This window comes from Hylobates moloch, unplaced genomic scaffold (genome assembly GCF_009828535.3).
Source record: "Hylobates moloch isolate HMO894 unplaced genomic scaffold, HMol_V3 SCAFFOLD_26, whole genome shotgun sequence".
Classification (NCBI taxonomy): Eukaryota; Metazoa; Chordata; class Mammalia; order Primates; family Hylobatidae; genus Hylobates; species Hylobates moloch.
This window is the reverse complement of record NW_026652301.1, coordinates 1912180-1931697: the sequence shown is the minus strand read 5'-3', so window position 1 is coordinate 1931697 and position 19518 is coordinate 1912180. Positions and strand designations below refer to the sequence as shown.

Here is a 19518-nt window from a genome sequence, read left to right as displayed (position 1 = left end):
GCTTGTTTAGAAAAAAGATGTGGACACAGTGGGTAGAAAAACTAAAGGGAAATTACAAAACATCTGTTTAATTTGCTTCTCTTGGACATCATACATCTTTTCTTGGTATTGAAATTTGCATTGCAGACATAATTATTGTGATCAGGTATAGAACTTCATTATTCCTCCTTAACAAATGCAGCTCTTTATTTTTATACAACCAGACAATTTGATGTCCTTATTCAGGTTTATAAGAAGAGAGCAATGACCCACCTTAACAACCTGCCTACACTCTCTGAGACTAGTTTTCCTCAGACTGAAGAAACCTTCTGTCAGGGGCAAGGGTTGAAGAATACACAGTGGAAGAGGAAAACAGAAACTGTGTCTTTCAATAACTCATCCAGATTGCATGCTTTCAGTTTGAAGGTCACAGTAGAAGATGAGTAACTTCAAGACATGAACAGAAGTTTCTTGATAAGTACAGTGAAACGAGCTAGCTGGGTAAATGAGTTTCCTAAGTGATTCTGGAACTCCTGGGAATTAGAAATATGAACATCATAAAATTGTTGGACAGAGTCTACAACCCCATCATCACAGAGTTATACCAGTGTACAGGGTACAAGCCAGGAGGACCGACTGACTAGAGGCTCTCCAGAGATGGGTCTACTTCTTGTGGTCTTGCCATCAAGGAGGTTGACTAAACAGACCTGAAGCGAGTATATTCCCCAGAAGTCACAAAAATTGAAAGATACATGGCCAGGCGCAGTGGCTCATGCCTGTAATCCTAGCACTTTAGGAGGCCGAGGTGGGTGGATCACTTGAGGTCAAGAGTTTGAGACCAGCCTGGCCAACATGGTGAACCCCATCCCTAGTAAAAGTACAAAAAAATTAGCCGGGCATGGTGGCGGGCACCTGTAATCCCAGCTACTGAGGAGGCTGAGGCAGGAGAATTGCTTGAACCCAGGAGGCGAAGGTTGCAGTGAGCCGAGATTGCACCACTTCACTCCAGTGTGGGTGACAGGGTGAGTCTCCTCAAAAAAAAAAAAAAAAAAAAAAAAATACAAACTTTTAGCCGGAAGTTCAACTTTAGGCCTTAGGTTTGGGACTTAGCTGCCCACTAAAAACAACTATAAAAATTGGTCAAAAGTTACAAGCTTAGTATTTCCAGGCATTGAACAACAGGCTTTCCAGGACTGTCATCCTTGAGAAAATGGAGATACGTGAGGTGAGCCCCACGTTTCTCCCACCTTTCTGCGACAGAGCACGTTCCCGTTGCAGCACAAGTGGAGCTGCGATGTCAGAAGCTAAGGAGGCAGAGTGGAATTCTGGGTTGCTGGCAAGACTGGAATATTTGCTAGAGAGGAGGAGCTGCTCTAAGAAGTCCTAGAAGTCTCTGGAGATTCAAGCTAGGTCCTGAGAACTGTATATTTTAAATGCTTGTATTGGAACTGCTTTAAACCAATGATCTCAAGTCTTTGACTTAAGTTAGAAAAAGAAGGGCAAATTAAACGCCAAGTTAATAGAAGGAATAAAATAGCAAAAAGTAGGTATCAGTGAAATAATACATAAATAATAGAGGTAAAGAGTTTTCAAGGATGAAGGTGAACAGTTTTCAAGTATGAAGAGACAATAGGCAGACATTTCTACCATGAAAGAAGCCAAGGAATACAGCAGTCGTTTTTAAAAACTACCTCATGATGAAAGTTCCACAATTAAGTACTACAGCAAAATAACCCAAGAGATGGAAAGCCGTGGTAGGAAGATTGATGTTGATCTTTAAATCCATTTAAACTTAAAAGCTACACTAAACCTTTGTGCAAATTGTGATTATAATATACAATATAAGTTTTAAAACTTATAAATGTGAAAATAATATAACTAATAAAAATCAAGAAGAAGGAATGTTTGATCATAAAAGGAAAAGAGGGCTACTTTCCTGATCTTTCATACCTGAGAGCCAATATTTACTGTCTAATAGTTATAGAAATATTTCAACCTCTGAATGTTTTTTACAATGTATCTTCCTATCCTTAGAGCTTTTAAGAAAAGATATATCTTGTAATAAAAAAAAGTTTGAAATATAGTAGTTCCTTTAGTTTCACTTTAGTTAGACGTAAGGAAAAGCAAATGTTTATTGTATTTAAGCATATAGTATCACAAGTTTCTGCAAATATTTATTAGTGGCTATCTGTATACAAAGGTATCAGATGGATGTTCAATTAATTTAATGATTATTTCTGGTTAGCAGGATGTTGGGTGATTTTTTTTAATGTGTACTTTTCTGTATTATTTTAATTCTTTATAATAAGAATGAATTATTTTTACAAAAACAGTTTAAAATTTTAGTTTAAATGTTAGTAATGACATTATATCTGGTTAACAGTTGCTCTCTGAGGTTTTCCCAGCTTTACACTAAAGTACCTATGAAATCAAAGAAAAACATGGACATTCAGTTTCAGCAGGAATTAGGTAAGGATACGTGATCACAACCCAAGTCAACATTGCCACTGAAGACAAAGCCTTGGTAGATGCTGCACAGTTCTCCTGCCTGCCACTTACAAGCATTTAGATAGATGCCTCTTCATGCAAGGGAAAGAAACCCGTTACAGACATCCTAGGATTTAAATCCTTTCCCTCCCTTCCTCCCTCTCCCTCACCTCCCTCCTCCTACTCCCTGCCCCCACCCTGTGAAAGGCATGCGTGCAAAATAGACAAGGTTCAGAGGTAGATAGACGATAACTAGTTAACATTCAGATATCTCAGCTGCACTCAATACAGTAACAAAATGGACCAACTTCTCAAGTTTTGAGGGGATATAGTTGTGAGCAAAACTTTGACATTTTACCAAAGTTATGTATGTTTTTCTTTGTTTTCATCTAAACAGTTTTTGTAGTATTAATATACCTTTGAAAAAATATTAAAGGCACACTTCAGAGCTCCTTGGGAGTTGGGGGAGTTGTACTGGCATTAATTTCCTCCTATAAAACTCTATCCTAAGGAAATCCAAAATGTATGCAAAGATTTATGTACAACATTTTTATTCCTGTGTACACTGAAAAATTGGAAAATGCCTAACTGATTCATAAGTGTTCATATAAATATGCAACCATTAAAATATACTGACAGTTAATGACATTAAGAAATGCTTGTTTTAATAGTGAAAAGTGGCAGGATACAGATTTCTTTATGTAGTTGACCTCAACTACGTAAAGAAAAGTGGATTTTTAAAAGTGATAGGAAATATGCAAAAATGTTGCTTCTGACTATGGCCATTAATAGTGACCTTTTTTTCTGTTTCTTCTTTATTGTCCAAATTTGCTATGAAAACACATAATTCAAAATAACTCAAAGATAAAAAAGCATATATAACATAAGATACAGTAAGATAATATAATCTGATAAGGCCCTCTGAATCTGTTAATTAAGAGGATATGTGTTTACATTCATTCTGTGCATTGAGAAAAAAATAGCTTTAAAATATTTTCAGGAAGAAGCTAAAAAACATTATCCTGAGTTTCAGACACCTTACACAAGAATTGATACTGTGATTTCATCAGTATGTTGTTGTAGAACAGGCAAAACTGATCATCTGTGCTTAAAAAGCATTAGAGCCATGGTTATTCCTGGAAATGGGACAGGGATTGATTAGGAAGAAGCATGCATGTCCTTTTTGGGGTGAATGGTAATGTTCTTTATCTTGCTTGTTCTAACAGTTTGAGTTACAGAGATGTATATGTTGTCAAAACTCAGTGAATATACCTTTAAAATTTCTGCATTTGTATGTAAGTTTTACATCAAGAGAAAATATACTGTTAACCAAAAAAGAAATGTTTGCTGGTTTTATCTCCACATCCCATGGTCTTAGATAAGTGTTCCAGACTGAGATAGGGTATAAATCCCATGTACTCCAGTTAACACCTTGTGCCTACCTCTGTGAGTAGTACATACTACATTTTGGAGTTGTTTCATCTAACGTGAGCTCCTGGGAGGCCAGAAGTATATCCCTGCCCTCTGGCACATTACAGGCATATGTCCAGTAGATATTTAATAAATGAATATTCACACCTCCACATGTAACAGGTTTTTCTGTACTCATGGAAGGCCTTAACTCTGTATTTTTAAATATTACTTGATAGCTAGAATTAACACAAATAACAAAAGTTAATCTTCTAATGTTATCATTTCAAGTTCTGCATTCAAGGAGATTGCTTAAAATTTTATCCAAATATAATAGCAATATGGCTTAAATATCTGTTAAAGTTGGTGTCCAGATTGTGGATATCCACTTGCAAAGTGTTTCGGGAGAAAATAATAAATTGACTATATTAAAATTTATATGACATTTATAGTAAAATGACTCTAGTCAAAAATCTTCCCAGTCATTTTGTGTGTGATTTTAACCTCTCAATAAAAATGTTGAAACTAGACTGAGAATTATTTGGAAAGCTGGTTAGTTATATTTAGTATTTTTTACATAATAAAGAAATTAAAAATAGTACTAGAAAAAAACTTTTATTCTATGGGAGAAGTTAACTTAAATTTTTAAGAATACTTGAGGTTATATAGAATCTTTTTAGTAGAAATCCTAAGGAAAATCAAAAGCATGCACCCAGAAAATTCAGAAGGAAATTTTCTGCTGGTATGTTTTTTTGGCAGCAATGTATGTATAGATGGTGAATGAAAGCGTAAATATGTTAAATAAACATTTCTAATTGATTAAAATATGTATTTAATATTTAATGTATTCAGAGATGAATTTGTCACTTTTATAAATCACTGAAGTTATTACTCTTCTTTGTTTAGCCATATATATTGAGTTTAGTTTTTGAAATGAACTTAAAAGGTTGAGCTTATTATAGTGGCGCATTGCATTCTATACTTTTGTCCTAAATTTTTTTTATGATTTTGTTTTAGTTACTTAAAATTTTGCCATAGAATTAGAATGAAGGAACATTAGGTTATTTGCAAGTATAGTAATAGGTCGTCTGTATAGTGTTTTACATTTTATAAAAAGTTTATATCTCACCTTATTAACAATAAATAATAACATTTATTAAATCATACTATGTGCCAGGTATTATGCTCAGTTCTTTGCTTATGTTATCTTACAGAATCCTCACAACTATCTATCCTCATATTACAAATGATGAAACTTGAAGTTTAGAGAGGCAAAGTGATTACTAAGGTTACACATGTAGTAGTTAGTTAAAGTGGATTTGAACCTAGGTTTGAGCTGATTCCAAACCCAGTCCTAACCACTATACTTATTCTTCCACGCTTATTGAGGCTTGTTCACAAAATGTTTTTGGTGGGCCTAATTATATAGACGTACTGGGATTAATAGTTTTGTCTTGGTTACTGCCATGAAGTTGCTTAGTGTCTAAGGACCTTGCTACTCAAAAGTGTGGTCCACAGACCAGCAGTATCAGCAGCTCCTGGGAGCTCGTTGGAAATGTCTCTTAAGCCCTAGTCCCAGAGGACAGAATCAAGGTGTGGATTTTAACAAGATCTCCATGTGACTGGTGTGCACATTCAAGTTTGAGAAGCAAAGGATTTAAAATAACTTGATCAGATCAGAGTAGTGATGTCTAGAGAGGCGGCGTCCATATTATATGATTCTAAAAGAGTTACCTTTAGACTGTGCCAAGTTTATTTTCTACATCTGATATCATGCACATTGTATAGATATTACTTATCAGTCTAGGTATATTGCACCTATGATATTTGATGAAAATCTCTGGATTTTTCAATGTTTAATGTTGCCTTTTGGAGGACTGTTTTAGAGATACAGTATTTTCTAATTTTAAGTGTATTGGATTTCAAGCACAAGAACAACCATGTATGTGACATCAACTAACTACAGATGTTATTTGGCCATTTTAGTTTTGTATTACATTTTCTTTTTTAACTGAAATTTTTTACATCGGTGAAAATGAGGTGACTGTTTTATAAATTTAACCCATTCTTGTTTGCTAAAGGATACTAATTAAGTTAATGAAGCTGAGAAGTGAAAATTTGATGTCCCTTCCAACCCCCATTCCTTCCCAGTCTGCCTAATGCCTCTTTCCTAACACTGGATTTGTCATTTTTTTAGATGTGGAAGTCATGTACTATGACTGGATTTCTCTTTGTTTACATGGCGCCCTTATGGACTAGCAGGGTCTGTGCTTTAAATATCTCCTAACAGTCCAAAATTTAACCTAATATATTCATTCCTGTATTAACAAACAAATGCTTTTTGAAAATTTCACATAGGAAGCACTTTTCTTTTACGCATGCACTACCACTAACATGATAGATATAGTTGAACAACCCCTAACTTTAAATCACTTTCTAGATTAAGACAATAACTGATTTTGAGGATGGAAAGTGGATTCCAGTAAGTTTATACATTCATTCTTTTTCCAAGATTACAGAAAAATGCCTGTGGTTTGCATCTTATGTAAATACCATAGTTTTAGATTATGCATGATCTTACTTTGTTTTTCACTAAAATGTAAATAGAAGAGTTAACTTATATCAAGGAGTGGTTGAGTCAGATATTGTATAATGTAATCAAATACTTAAATTTGATTAGATATAAGTTTGGCCTATAAGCTAGAAATTAATTTAAAAAGTAATGAACCCAGCCAGGCACGGTGGCTCACTCCTGTAATCCCAACACTTCGGGAGGCCAAAGCGGGTGGATCACTTGAGGTCAGGAGTGAAACCCCATCTCCACTAAGAATACAAAAATTAGCTGGCAGTGGTGGCTTGCACCTGTAATCCCAACTACTCAGGAGGCTGAGGCTGGAGAATCCCTTGACCCTGAGAGGCAGAGGCTGCAGTGAGCTGAGATCACACCACTGCATTTCAGCCTGGCAACAGAGTGAGAATTTGCCTCAATTTAAAAAAAAAAAAAAATGAACCCAATAGCTATGAAGATTATGAGCTGGAAAGATTTTATATCATATACCCAAACTTAGTCTTAGGCCTCTATTCTCCTTATCTGCAACACCTTTCTTCTGAGAAGTTACTTTTTCTCACTCAGAAAAGCTTAACCCTTTCCTGTGAGCCTAAGAAATAATTAAAAGTTAGAATTTAAAAGGCTTCCTTAAAGTACAGATTTTAAGTACAAAAAGATATTACATCAAGTAAGTAAAAACTTTTAAAAAGTTGGCCAGGCTTGGTGGCTCACGCCTGTAATCCCTGCACTTTGGGAGGCCAAGGCAGGAGTTTGAGACCAGCCTGGGTAACATAGTGAGACCCCATCTCTACAAACATCCAACATAGCCAGGCACAGTGGTTACATGCCTGTAGTTCCAGCTACTTGGGAGGCTGAGGTGGGAGGATCCCTTGAGCCCAGATGATTGAGGCTGTGGTAAGCCTTGATTGCACCACTGCACTCAGCCTGGGCAACAGAGTGAGACCCTGTCTCAAAAAATAAGAAAATAAAAAGTTGAAAAGATTTACTTTCCACTCCTAATATTACTCATCTTTTATTTATCTCAGCATCTAGATTTAGTAATAAAAGTATTCACTTCTATCTTGAAAATCAGTTGATATTAGTATGAATCAAATATTCTTCAGAATTTTAAAAATGTCTTTTATTTTTCAGCAAAGATGTCAAGGAAGTTAAGCTTACCTACTGACCTAAAGCCTGATTTAGGTAAGTAAAATAAATATTCAAAATAATTTAACTCCCTATAATGGGAAGACAGGGAAATCAGAAGATTTATAATTACTGTAAGATAGTCATTGGAAAGCAAGTTTAAAATGACTAAGATGCTTAAGGTTTAAATATTCTTTGGAATAGTCTTTAGAATGCCGTCTGTAAATTTAAAATGACAATTATAATACAAATTCAAGCAAACCAAAAGAATATATTTTCTTAGCCCTCTCATACTTTGTCTAAACAGAACTTAGCATAAGATTGAATTTGTGCAATTTTAGATTAATTTGTATTAAAAGTGGTTATATCCCATTTAACCGTGTGAAAACCTATTTTGAACTCTATAAAATTATTTTTATACTAATGAAATATTTAAAATTTAAAATAGATTAACTTTTTTCTATATTACAGTGAATCATAGCAAGAATCATCGTTATTAACTTTTTGATTATAATAAGTTGGGAAATATTTCTTCCACAGCACTTTCTGTGCAATTCATTTATTATGAAAGCAGGATGAATATATTCACACATTCATTTTGCTTTATATCTAACCCACAAACAGCACCTTGATATCATATAGGGACAAATGACATTTCAACAAAGATAAAAGTAGAATTTCATGTAATACATATAAAACATAGTATCTTTCTAAACTCATTTTTTATTTAAGAAATTTCTTTTGCCTTTAACTAAATAGGTATGATTGTGTAAGGCTGATTTCACCCACCTCTTATCTTAGAGATAACTAGGTTTTCTCCCTTGCATTAGCCCACACCCCTCACCACTGTTTATTCTCTAGATTTCTTGACTATGTTTCTTATGCATCATACAAACTTAGGTGTTGGTCCATTTAAACATACTAATTTTAGCATTTCCAAATCATTATCTTCAGTTATGCTGATAGCATGTGATTTTGAGTGTCATTTGCTATATATTCCACTGTCATTTGTAGAAAGTTTCATTCGTAGGAAAAACAACTTAGTAGAACCCTGTAATATCACTAGTATAAGGGAACAAGAGTTAATCATAGAATATAGGATAGTAGACATTTTGAGGTCATAGTTTTCTCCACCAAAAAAAACAGATATGATTTGAAACCAAATATATCTGAGGCATACAGTGTGCATTTTTCCCCTATAGCAGAATCCAGAGTTTTAATCAGACTCTCAGAGGCCCAGGATTTCAATAGCATTAAATATTACTAGTTAAAGTGGCTTTGTATATTTTAGTTTCTTAAAAATCTGGGTACATGTAAATGTACTTTTAAAATTATAAAAATACCATAGCAAATTATTTTTAAAGCATACTCACATTTACAAATCATGTAAGTAATTTAATGAAAGTATGTACTCCATGCTTTTATGGATTATTCAGGTTATGGTTTAGCTAGCATGCCCATGTATGCCCTAAGCCAATTATAACTTTGACTATTGTATACCTGTAACATTCCTGTGTTGCCTAAGTAATGTCCCTCAAGTCATTTTGTTGTTGAACTGTTACTTGGTGGAGATTCTTGGCTGCTGATTATTTTACATTGGTCAAGGAGGCAATGGGGAATAACTCCAACTATATTGATAGGTTCAAACTGCCAGATGTTGGTAAAGCACTGAGGCCAATGAGCTGTTGTGCAGCTCCAGAAGCTTCTGTGCATAGAATTCATTTTTGCTTATGGGGAAATTGTGCAGCACTGTACTTTGACTATAGCTTCACCATCCTGGATTCTGTAACCCAGAAGTCAGAAACCATGGGTGATTTTGTTACACTTCTGATTGTCACATTTCAAATGTCAGCCATAGGAGGCAAACATCAGAACCATTATATACTTTGATATGAATTAGTTTCTTACCCTGATTTTTACCTGAACAGATTCATCTCTTGGCATTATGTTTTGATTTGGGAATATAAAAGTTTGTTGAATAAGGCTCTCTGTGGGGAGGAGAAAGTGATATATACAAGTAGAATGTTGTAAGTATGCAGACAGTAGCATGACAACAGTGATTTTATGGCATGATTGTATCAGGTACAGCTGGATGGAGGCATTAATGACAAATTTTGTCTGAGTTTAGATCAGCTGAAAAGATCACATAGTCAAGCACATTTCTGACATCTAAACTAGAACTTTAATTCTCAATAATAACCATAGCATTCCAGCTGTATGATAATGGTGATATGGCTGTCTGGAGTTGCCTAACAGAAAGTTTTAGACTTGGAGATAGACACAAATTCTGACTCTACCATATACTAGCCAAAAACTTAACTTCTAAAACCTACTGTTGACTGAAAGCCTTACCAGTAACATAAACAGTAGATTAACATGTATTTTGTATGTTAAATGTGTTATATACCATATTCATGTAATAAAGTAGGTTAGAGAAAAGAATGTTATTAAGAAAATCGTAAGGAAGAGAAAATGTATTTACTATTCCTTAAGTGGAAGTGGATCATCCCAAAGGTTGTTTTTCCATAGAGTAGACTGAAGAGAAAGAGAAAGAGGGAGGGGTTGGTCTTGCTATCTCAGGGGTAGCAGAGGTAGAGGAAAATCCGTGTATAAGTGGACTTGTGTAGTTCAAACCCATGTTATTCAAGGATCAACTAAAATGAAGTTAAAATTAAATATGCTGTAGGTTTTGTCTTCTTGCAGATTAACTATTTAACCAAATTTATATTAAAAAAACACAAATAACTTATTTTATAACTTCAGCAATCTCACAACATTTTTAACCATTTCAGATGTAAAGGATAACTCCTTTAGCCGATCACGGAGTTCAAGTGTAACGAGCATTGACAAAGAATCCCGAGAAGCGATCTCCGCTCTTCATTTCTGTGAAACATTTACTCGAAAGACGGACTCGTCCCCTTCCCCTTGTCTATGGGTTGGAACAACGCTAGGAACAGTGCTTATCATTGCACTGAACCTTCCCCCAGGCGGAGAACAAAGACTTCTTCAGCCAGTAATTGTGTCTCCAAGTGGTATGTATTGCTGCCGCACTTAGAGTTACATTACAGGTGTGATTTACTATGATAGAAGCCTTTGTTTTTCATTCTTGAATTGATCTAAGAATTCTAAAATGTACAGTAAATGGGGACAGTGGCAGCCTTATGTTTTAATGAAAGAATACATAGAGCAAGATTTCAGGATGTTGTTTGTTTATACAGCCATTCAAGTTTTGCCATTTTTTTTTAAACTTTGGGATCCTGTGTAAAATAATTACTATGTAAGAAAATTTTTTTTAAAAAAGGTTACAATAATACATTCCTAATACCTCAAGCAAAAGAATGCTATAAATTTAGTAGAAAAACAGAAAAGTGCATTTTTAAACATTCTGCACATGGTTATTTTTCATCTCCAAGTGTGAAACCTGAGATTATTTTTCTACTTTGAAGTGTTAGGAAAAGGTGACTTGAGAGCAAATTTTAAAAGATAGCACTAGACTTCATATTTTGAAAATGAGGTTGGATTTTGTCAAATGTTTGTGGAGTCTGTTAGGTCAGGAGGTAACTGAGAATTCTGATTTCTTTTTCATTTATGCTCATCCAGATAGAAACAACCATGATTTTGCTTGTAAATCTATCTCTTGTTTGTGCTGACTTTTACAGTTTTTGGAATTTAGAAGTTAAACTACATTTATGATTATATTTCTGAGCCATCTTTACATTAAATATTCAGTTTGATTTATTCATTTTGCTCTGTAAGTGCGTGAGTATATACTGCACATCAAGTTGTTAAAGAAAACAGGTTACATAACAATATTCTTACTAATCTCAGTTCTTATTAATAAATATGTGTATAGGAATAAAATAAACTGGAAAGTTGAAAATCAAAATGTTAACAGGAGTTATCACTTGTAAGTAGGATTTGGGGTCATTTTTATTTTCATTTTTTTACTGATTTGTAGTTTCTAAATTTTCTACAGTAAACATACACCAATTTGTAATAAGAAAAAAAGTTTCCAATAAATGAAAATGACTGAGCGGGATTAAATATAGATAATTTACTGTTAACTACACAAAAAGTATTTAATATACTTTCCAACTTGCAAAAAATCAAATTAGCTGTAAAGTGAATACAAAAATAACTTTCATATGTAAGAAAGAAACTTAGTTTCTTAATGATGGAATCTTTGAGGTTTGTTTTTAATAAGATGCCTATTTAAAAATATGTCAGTGACACTCATGTCATCTGTATTGGATCCCTGAGAAGAAAGAGATGTTATCAAGCTGATGAGTTTCTGTGCTTCAGAGCCTAAAGTGGTCTACTTTGTCTGCTGTTATTTTTTCTTTTCTTCAAGAGGAAGATTCAACAGTTAACCACTACTCTACTGGGAAGCATGCTGAAGTCCCATCAACTGTAGGACAAGCATACATTTAATGGTTATTTTAGGCCCGTTTTTTTTAAAAATCCACATACTGGAACAATATATGTGCTATAAACAGTTCCCAAATTAGCATGGATAATTCAGCTGACCTCATCAAAACTTTAAAGGTGGAAGGACTCTTTAGGTGGACCAGAATAAAAAATAAGAGATCTTGAAAGAAAAGCTAGCTTTATAATATGTTTTGAGATAGTAATTAAAACTATACGATTATAACTGTCTTGTGTTTCGAAGTTTTCTACCAAGCTGCTTAAAATAGTGAAATTACCGGCTCACCAAACTTGGATGTAGAGTAGGGTTACTAGATTTAGCAAATAAAAATATAGGATGCCCAGTCAAATTTTACTTGATATAACAAATACTTTAATATAAGTGTGTCGCATTGGACAGATATGTAGCATTTGGGACATACTTACACTAAAAAGTATTCATTGTTTATCTGAAATTCAAATTGAAATATGTGCTCTATTGTATTCTGCATCCTTACTATTGATAAAACATAAATGCAAAGAGGAAAGGAAAGAATATTTTTTCTTCTAAAATGTTTTGAGAAAACATCAGGAACTCTTTTTCTTAGTAATAAAAGAAAATAATATGTGGAAAAAATACTGCAAGCTATAAAACCTTATATAAATCTAAAACAAAATATGAAAAATCTTTGAGAACTGAATGCTAACTCAGTTATCTACCCTCCCTTCCATTCTATTAATGTTATCACTTAGTTTACTCAGAAGTGAGCATAAAGCATATTTGTACATTATCAAGGATATAGGGGGAAAGGGTACCATTAATTGAAGCAAGTCAAAAAATGTAACCCCTACATTAAGATGATAAACTGACCAAAATAATGCCTTAAGTATATCTGACAGTTGTTGTAAATCATTTAAGAGGAATTATGATTTTAGAGGTAATGGTTAGAAATGTGTGGATTTTTTTTCATTGTTCATCTAGATCAGTACTGTCTATTAGAGATGCAATGCAAAGCCACATAAATAATTTTAAATGTTCTAGTAGTCACATTAAAAAAGTAAAAAGCAGGTGAAATTAATTTTAATAACATTTTATTTAGCCCACTGTGTCCCAAATATTATCATTTTGGCATGTAATTATTAAAAGTGATTGAGGCATTTTACATTGAACTTTTTGGAGTGCTAAAGTCTTCAGATGGGGCATGTGCTTGAGTCTCACCATGCACTGCAGTTGTTCATACACTTTGGACACAGCGCATTCCCAGTGCTCTGCAGCCACATCTGGCCCCACACTGACTGCTCCAGGTGCTGTCCACTTGCCCTCCTGCTGACTGGTAGTGCACTTACTGGGTATAAGAGAAAACAGTTCCAGATACTCCAGCATGTCGTTTGTTTATTCATTTAAAGATCAGATACGTGTTTGCAAAATTTATCATATGTAATTAAATTGTGAGTGATCATTAGTGGCATTTATCTATTTGGAGCACGTAAATTGACATCTTTTTCCAGACTCATAAATACCATGCTTAAAGTCTGAATCCTGTCAATGAGCCAGTGTTCAGTTCAATATGCGTTCAGCATATATTTGAGTATCTACTCTATGTCAAACTTAGAATAAATGTGTTTACTCTGTTGATTAAAATATTTCAGTTATTTACTAGACTTCTATATTTTAGGTACTATATTGAGGTTAAAAGGTGCAATCTTGAGAATGGCATTTCTGGATACCACAGGCTGCTTAATACCACCTGCGTATGAACCGTGGAGAGAGTACAATGTTCCTGAAGAAAAAGATGAAAAGGAGAAATTGAAAAAACGGCGGCCTGTCTCAGTATCCCCCTCTTCTTCTCAGGAAATTAGTGAAAACCAGTATGCAGTGATATGTTCTGAAAAGCAAGCAAAAGTAATCTCACTGCCAACCCAGAACTGTGCTTATAAGCAAAATATTACAGAGACCTCGTTTGTGCTTCGTGGAGATATTGTGGCATTGAGTAACAGTATCTGCCTTGCTTGTTTCTGTGCCAATGGACATATAATGACTTTTAGGTAAGAGTTAGATATGTTTTAAAACACAGATACAGCATTTCCTCCCTCAAGGTATACTACAGAATTGTTTAAAAGAAATGCTTTTTTTGTGTGTATAGTCTTATACTCTGAGAATTTATTTTTATTCTCAAGTGAACAAGTATATGAGGAGTATAAACCATTTTTTATCTCCCACTCAAGTATACAAACTAAATCATAAGATTTATAAGGTCTCTGCCGTTTTTAACAATGATAGTGTGTTCAAGACCAAAACCTACCTCATTATTAACAAGTTTTTAATTTTTTTCTCAAGTTTGCCAAGTTTAAGACCTCTGTTGGATGTGTATTACTTGCCCCTTACCAATATGCGGATAGCCAGAACGTTCTGCTTTACCAACAATGGACAAGCATTATACCTGGTTTCACCTACAGAAATCCAGAGACTTACTTATAGTCAAGAGACCTGTGAAAATCTTCAGGTAATTAATAAAAATATTACTGTAATTTCTTCAGAGGTAAAGTATTCTCTGGGGGCCCATATACTGTCTACGCCTTATTCTCATGGAAGTATACAAGTGAGCCTGCTTGGGAAAATCCAGACTGTTGAATTAGACTTTCAGAGCACATGCTTTGAGACTCCCATGATTAAAAGTATCTTCTTCAGACATCTGCTATAAGCAACTTCATCTTACTAATCTATATCTGTCTTTCCAGTGATGGCAGAGAAATATGAACTGGTGCATACATTTTTACCTACTCTCTACATAGAATAAATATCTATTATACACACACACAGTCCTTTTTAAAGAAGTGTGTTAATATGAAAATAAATGAGTCTATTTGGGGGCAAATTTTGTAATCTCAACTCCTATTCACAAGGATATTTACACAGAAGAAAAAAATGTTATTTGGTAGTTTTCCTCTAGTATTTTGGTTGATCTGTTTTTGAGAGACTATATACAAATTCTTTATATACAGAAATGTGTCCTTTTTTAAGTATTTGACTGCTGTATGTGCTTCTGTGTGTATTCGAAATGATCAGTTTAGCTTTACCTTCCAAAGTAAAAGTGCTCTGGAAATATTGAGCTAAAATATTGATTGATATTTGATATTTAGAGGAAAGTATTATCTAGAGGAACTTTATAATGAAAGTTTTTGCAATTATTTAGCCCTGTTTTACACATTTGCAAATTTGAATTTGTGGCTTATTATTTTTAGAACATGAGCTTTAGAGTCAAGAAGGCTGAATTCAAATCCATCTTGCTAACTATACAATTATGTAATCAGACAAGTTACTCAATGACTCTAAGCATCATCTTTAAAATTAGCATAGAAGTGGTATCTCAGAGGATATGATATGGTTTAAAGGAGACTGTGCATGTAATGTGTTTAACATAGTGCCCCGGTACAGAGGGTGCTTAATAAACATCAGATGATGTTGTCCTCATTGTGTTATTATTTCAGTAAGCTATACTATACTGGAAACCTAGTCCTGAGTAGTATTGTAAACTTTAAGAGTAAAACAAAATTACATATCTGACATTAGATTTAAATTCCCATTTATGTTTGGGTGAAAGTTATTTTTCAAAGATTCCTAAGTTTCTGAAGTAAAATTTTATTTTCTGTTGGAAGGATAAACCTTAAAATTTTCCTTTTAGCATTTCCTTTCACTAGCAAAATGTTATGTTAAGAAATAATATAGACAATTGAATATTAATTCATTTCCATCTGAAATGTCTTAATTCAGCTACTTGAAAATCTAAACTTCATCACTTTTCTGGGCTCAATTTATTCTATCCTTTAGTTGGTGTTTTCTTTAATTATTCTTAAGTTAATAGCAGCCATAGTTTACTTATTTATGTTTAAATGAAATAGTCTTTTAGTAGTAAACTATATTTTAAACTGCTATGTGCCTTCATCATACAGAGATAAACAAAAAATGGACTATCTTAAAGGAATTTGTGGTAAAATGTTTTCTTTGGGCAATATTGACATGTTATTTACCTTTGTATTTTTAGTACCCAGAAATAATGCCTTGGTAAAAATCCGTTGAAGACTATGATGAACTTGATAAACACTATACCTTGGTTCCCTGAGTACCCTTTTACATTGTGCATTCCTTTAACTTTAGCCCAAAATAAAGAAAATGCCTACAAATATTTATGGAGTTTCCAGCCAAGGTGGAATAATAGGAACCAGATTAACCCTCCTTCCTGTAACAACCTAAAAAAAAGCAGACAGAACTCATGAAACAATGGTTTTCAAATTACTAGACATCTGGCAATGAAGGAAAGTAATTTCTGACAGATAGTAATCAAAGAAGGTGTTCCAGCTTTAATGCCTTAATAGAGTGTTCAGGACATGGCACAGGGCGAAGGTACTAAGTTAAAGCCTGGCAGACTTCCCAAGTTGAAGAGGCAGGAACAAGAGTTTGGAGACACCAGGCAAATTCGAGAGAAAAGAGCTACAAAGAGAAAGAACCCTGGAGATGTGCAGAGTCCCCCTGAGTATACCATATGTGCTATTCAGCACGTACACATGACTAAGCTTTCAGAGCAGAAAAAGAACCATCTGAAAGGAACAGAGGATTTGTAGAAACCATTCCAGGAACAGTGCTTGTTCCCAACAACCAGAGTGGAGAAACCCATAATTTGTGTGGATATTAGTTTCCTGAGGCCACAAACTTGGTGGCTAAAACCAGTATAAAATTACTTGCTCATACTTGTAGAAGCCAGAAGTCCAAAATCAGTTTTACTGAGGCAAAGTCAATGTGCTAGCAGGTCTTGCTCCCTCCAGAAGCTCTAAAAGATAATTATTTATTGCCCCTTCTTAGTTTCTAGGAGCTGCTGGTATGCCTTGACATTGGGCCACATCACTGGAATCTCTGCCTTTATGGCTGCATTACCTCCTCTTCTGTGTGTGAAATCTTTCTCTACCTCTCTCTCTTAAAAAGACACTTGTAATTGGATTATAACCCATTCAATAGTCCAGAATAATTTCCCCAGAGCAAGATACTTAATCACATCTGCATAGACTCCTTTTCCTTGCCAGGTAATATTTGTCAGTCCGGAGATTAGGACCTGATATCCTTGGATGGTCCATTATCAGCCACTACTACAGACATGCCTAACAAATCGCAAAAGCAAGAATCAAAAGGATGAAAATGTTTTCTGTCAGAATGAAATTCAAGAAAACTTAAAGGAAATAAAAACTATTTAGCACACAATGAGGTGAAAATCGCCATGTCTGGTATCCAGTCAGTTACCAGGCGTGCAAAGAGACAGAAAAACATGAGCCATCATGAGGAGAACAATCAGTAGAAACCAAACCAGAACTGACATACATACCAGAATTGGCACACAGAAGGACATTAAAACAATTATAACTGCGTTCCATATGTTCAAAAAGTTAGAAACATGAAAGATACAAAAATAAAATCAAACTTCTAAAGATGAGAAACCATAGTGTTTGAGGTGAAAAATATGCTAAATGGCATTAACAGCAGATTTGACATTACAGAAGAAAAGATAGTGAACTTGAAAGCGTAGCAATAGAAAAAAATAACAGTGTTTGAACTTGGCAAACTTATAGCCCTGAAACACCTATATTAGGAAAGAAGGAGGTCTCAATGCAATGATGTCAACTTTCACTTTAAGAAACTGAGAAAAGGCTGGCGCAGTGGCTCACGCCTGTAATCCCAGCACTTTGGGAGGCCAAGGCGGGTGGATCACAAGGTCAGGAGATCGAGACCATCCTGGCTAACACAGTGAAACCCCGTCTCTACTAAAAATACAAAAAATTAGCCGGGCGTGGTAGCAGGCGCCTGTAGTCCCAGCTACTTGGGAGGCTGAGGCAGGAGAATGGCGTGAACCGAGGAGGCGGAGCTTGCAGTGAGCCGAGATGGCGCCGCTGCACTCCAGCCTGGGTGACAAAGCGAGAGTCCATCTCAAAAAAACAAAAACTGAGAAAAACAAATTAAACCCAAAGTAAACACAAGAAAAAAAAGTAATAGACATCCAAGTGGAAAACAAAGAAACAATAGAAAAACATCAGTGAAACCAAAAACATCAATGACACCAAAACTAATAAAATTAATCTCAAGCCATGCGAAGAAAGAAGTTACAAATTATTAATATCAGTAATAAGAGAAGTCTCATTACTATATATTCTATAGATATGAAATGGATAAAAAGGGAACATTATGAACAAGTTTATGCCAAAAATATTCAAAACCTTAGATGAAATGTACAAATTTCTTTAAAGACAAATTACCAAGTCTCACTGAAGAAAAAATAGATAACCTAAATAGTCCTGTATCTATTAAAGAAATTGAAATAGAGGTTAGAAACCTTGGACCAAGAAACTTCCAGGCCTAGATGGCTTCAATAATGAGCTCTATCAACATTTCAGGAAGAAATAACACCAGTTCACAAACTTCCAAAAACTGAATTAGGATTGCTTCCCAGCTTATTCTATGAAGGAAGCATTAACCTGATACCAAAATTAGACCAAGTCATTATAAGAAAAGAAAACTACATATAAACCAATATCTCTCACAAATATAAAAGCAAAATTTGTAAAAAAAAATTTTTTTTGCAAATTGAATTCAGCAATATATCAAAGGCGTAATACATTATGACCAAGTGAGACCTAATCCCAGGAAAGTAGGATTGACCTAACATTTGAAAATCAGTCAGTGTGATCCATCTTATTAAAAAGCTTAAAAAAGAGCAGTTGACAAAATCTAACAAATATTCCTGATTTTTAAAAATTCTACAAACAAGGAACAGAAGAAAACTTAAAGAGCATGTAAGAAAAACCCACATCTCAAATAATATTTAGTGATGAAATACTTAATTCTTTCTCCCTGAAATCAGCAATTACAGAAGAATGTTCACTCTCACCACTTACATTCAGTATTGTAATTAAGGTTCTAACCAGTGCACTCAGGCAAGGAAAAGAAAAGGAAAGGGGCTGTCTTTATTCACAATGACATGATCGTCAGTATAGGAAATCTAATAAAATCTACCGTAAAGGTTACTAGAATTAATCAGTGTGTTTGGCAAGGATGTAGGATATGAGAACAATATACAAAAATCTTATTTCTATATATTAGCAATGAACATTTGGAAATTGATATTTTAAAAGCCATACCATCTATAATAGCAGCAAAAGTATGAAATACTTTGGGATAAATCTAACAGAAAATGAAAGATCTCTACACTGAAAAACTATAAAATATTAATAAAAATTTTTTTTAAGTCTTAAAACTTTTTAAAATTTTTTAGAAATTTTTGTAGGAATTGACAAATTTATCCTAAAATTCATACATAAATACAAGAGAACTAAAATACACAAAACAGCTCTGAAAAAAATGGAAGGGCTAACACTACCTTATTTCAAGATTATTATAAAGCTGCAGTAATCAGTAGAGAATGGTATTTTTGGCATCAAGATGAATGGATCAGAATAGAATATCCAGAAATAAACACGTACATGGACAACTGATTTAAGAAACT

General features: G+C 34.2%; 1 protein-coding gene across 2 annotated transcripts in view; it reads left to right on the top strand.

The window, feature by feature from the left end:
* LOC116463139 (syntaxin-binding protein 5) overlaps positions 1–19518 on the top strand; it is a 185724-nt gene that overhangs the window by 144904 nt on the left and 21302 nt on the right. For both annotated transcript variants that reach the window (XM_032146104.2, XM_032146103.2), the window contains 4 exons: positions 7577–7627; positions 10363–10602; positions 13651–14020; positions 14313–14478. In XM_032146104.2, coding sequence (XP_032001995.1) covers positions 7577–7627; positions 10363–10602; positions 13651–14020; positions 14313–14478 — 827 coding nt within the window. The remainder of the gene's footprint in view (positions 1–7576; positions 7628–10362; positions 10603–13650; positions 14021–14312; positions 14479–19518) is intronic.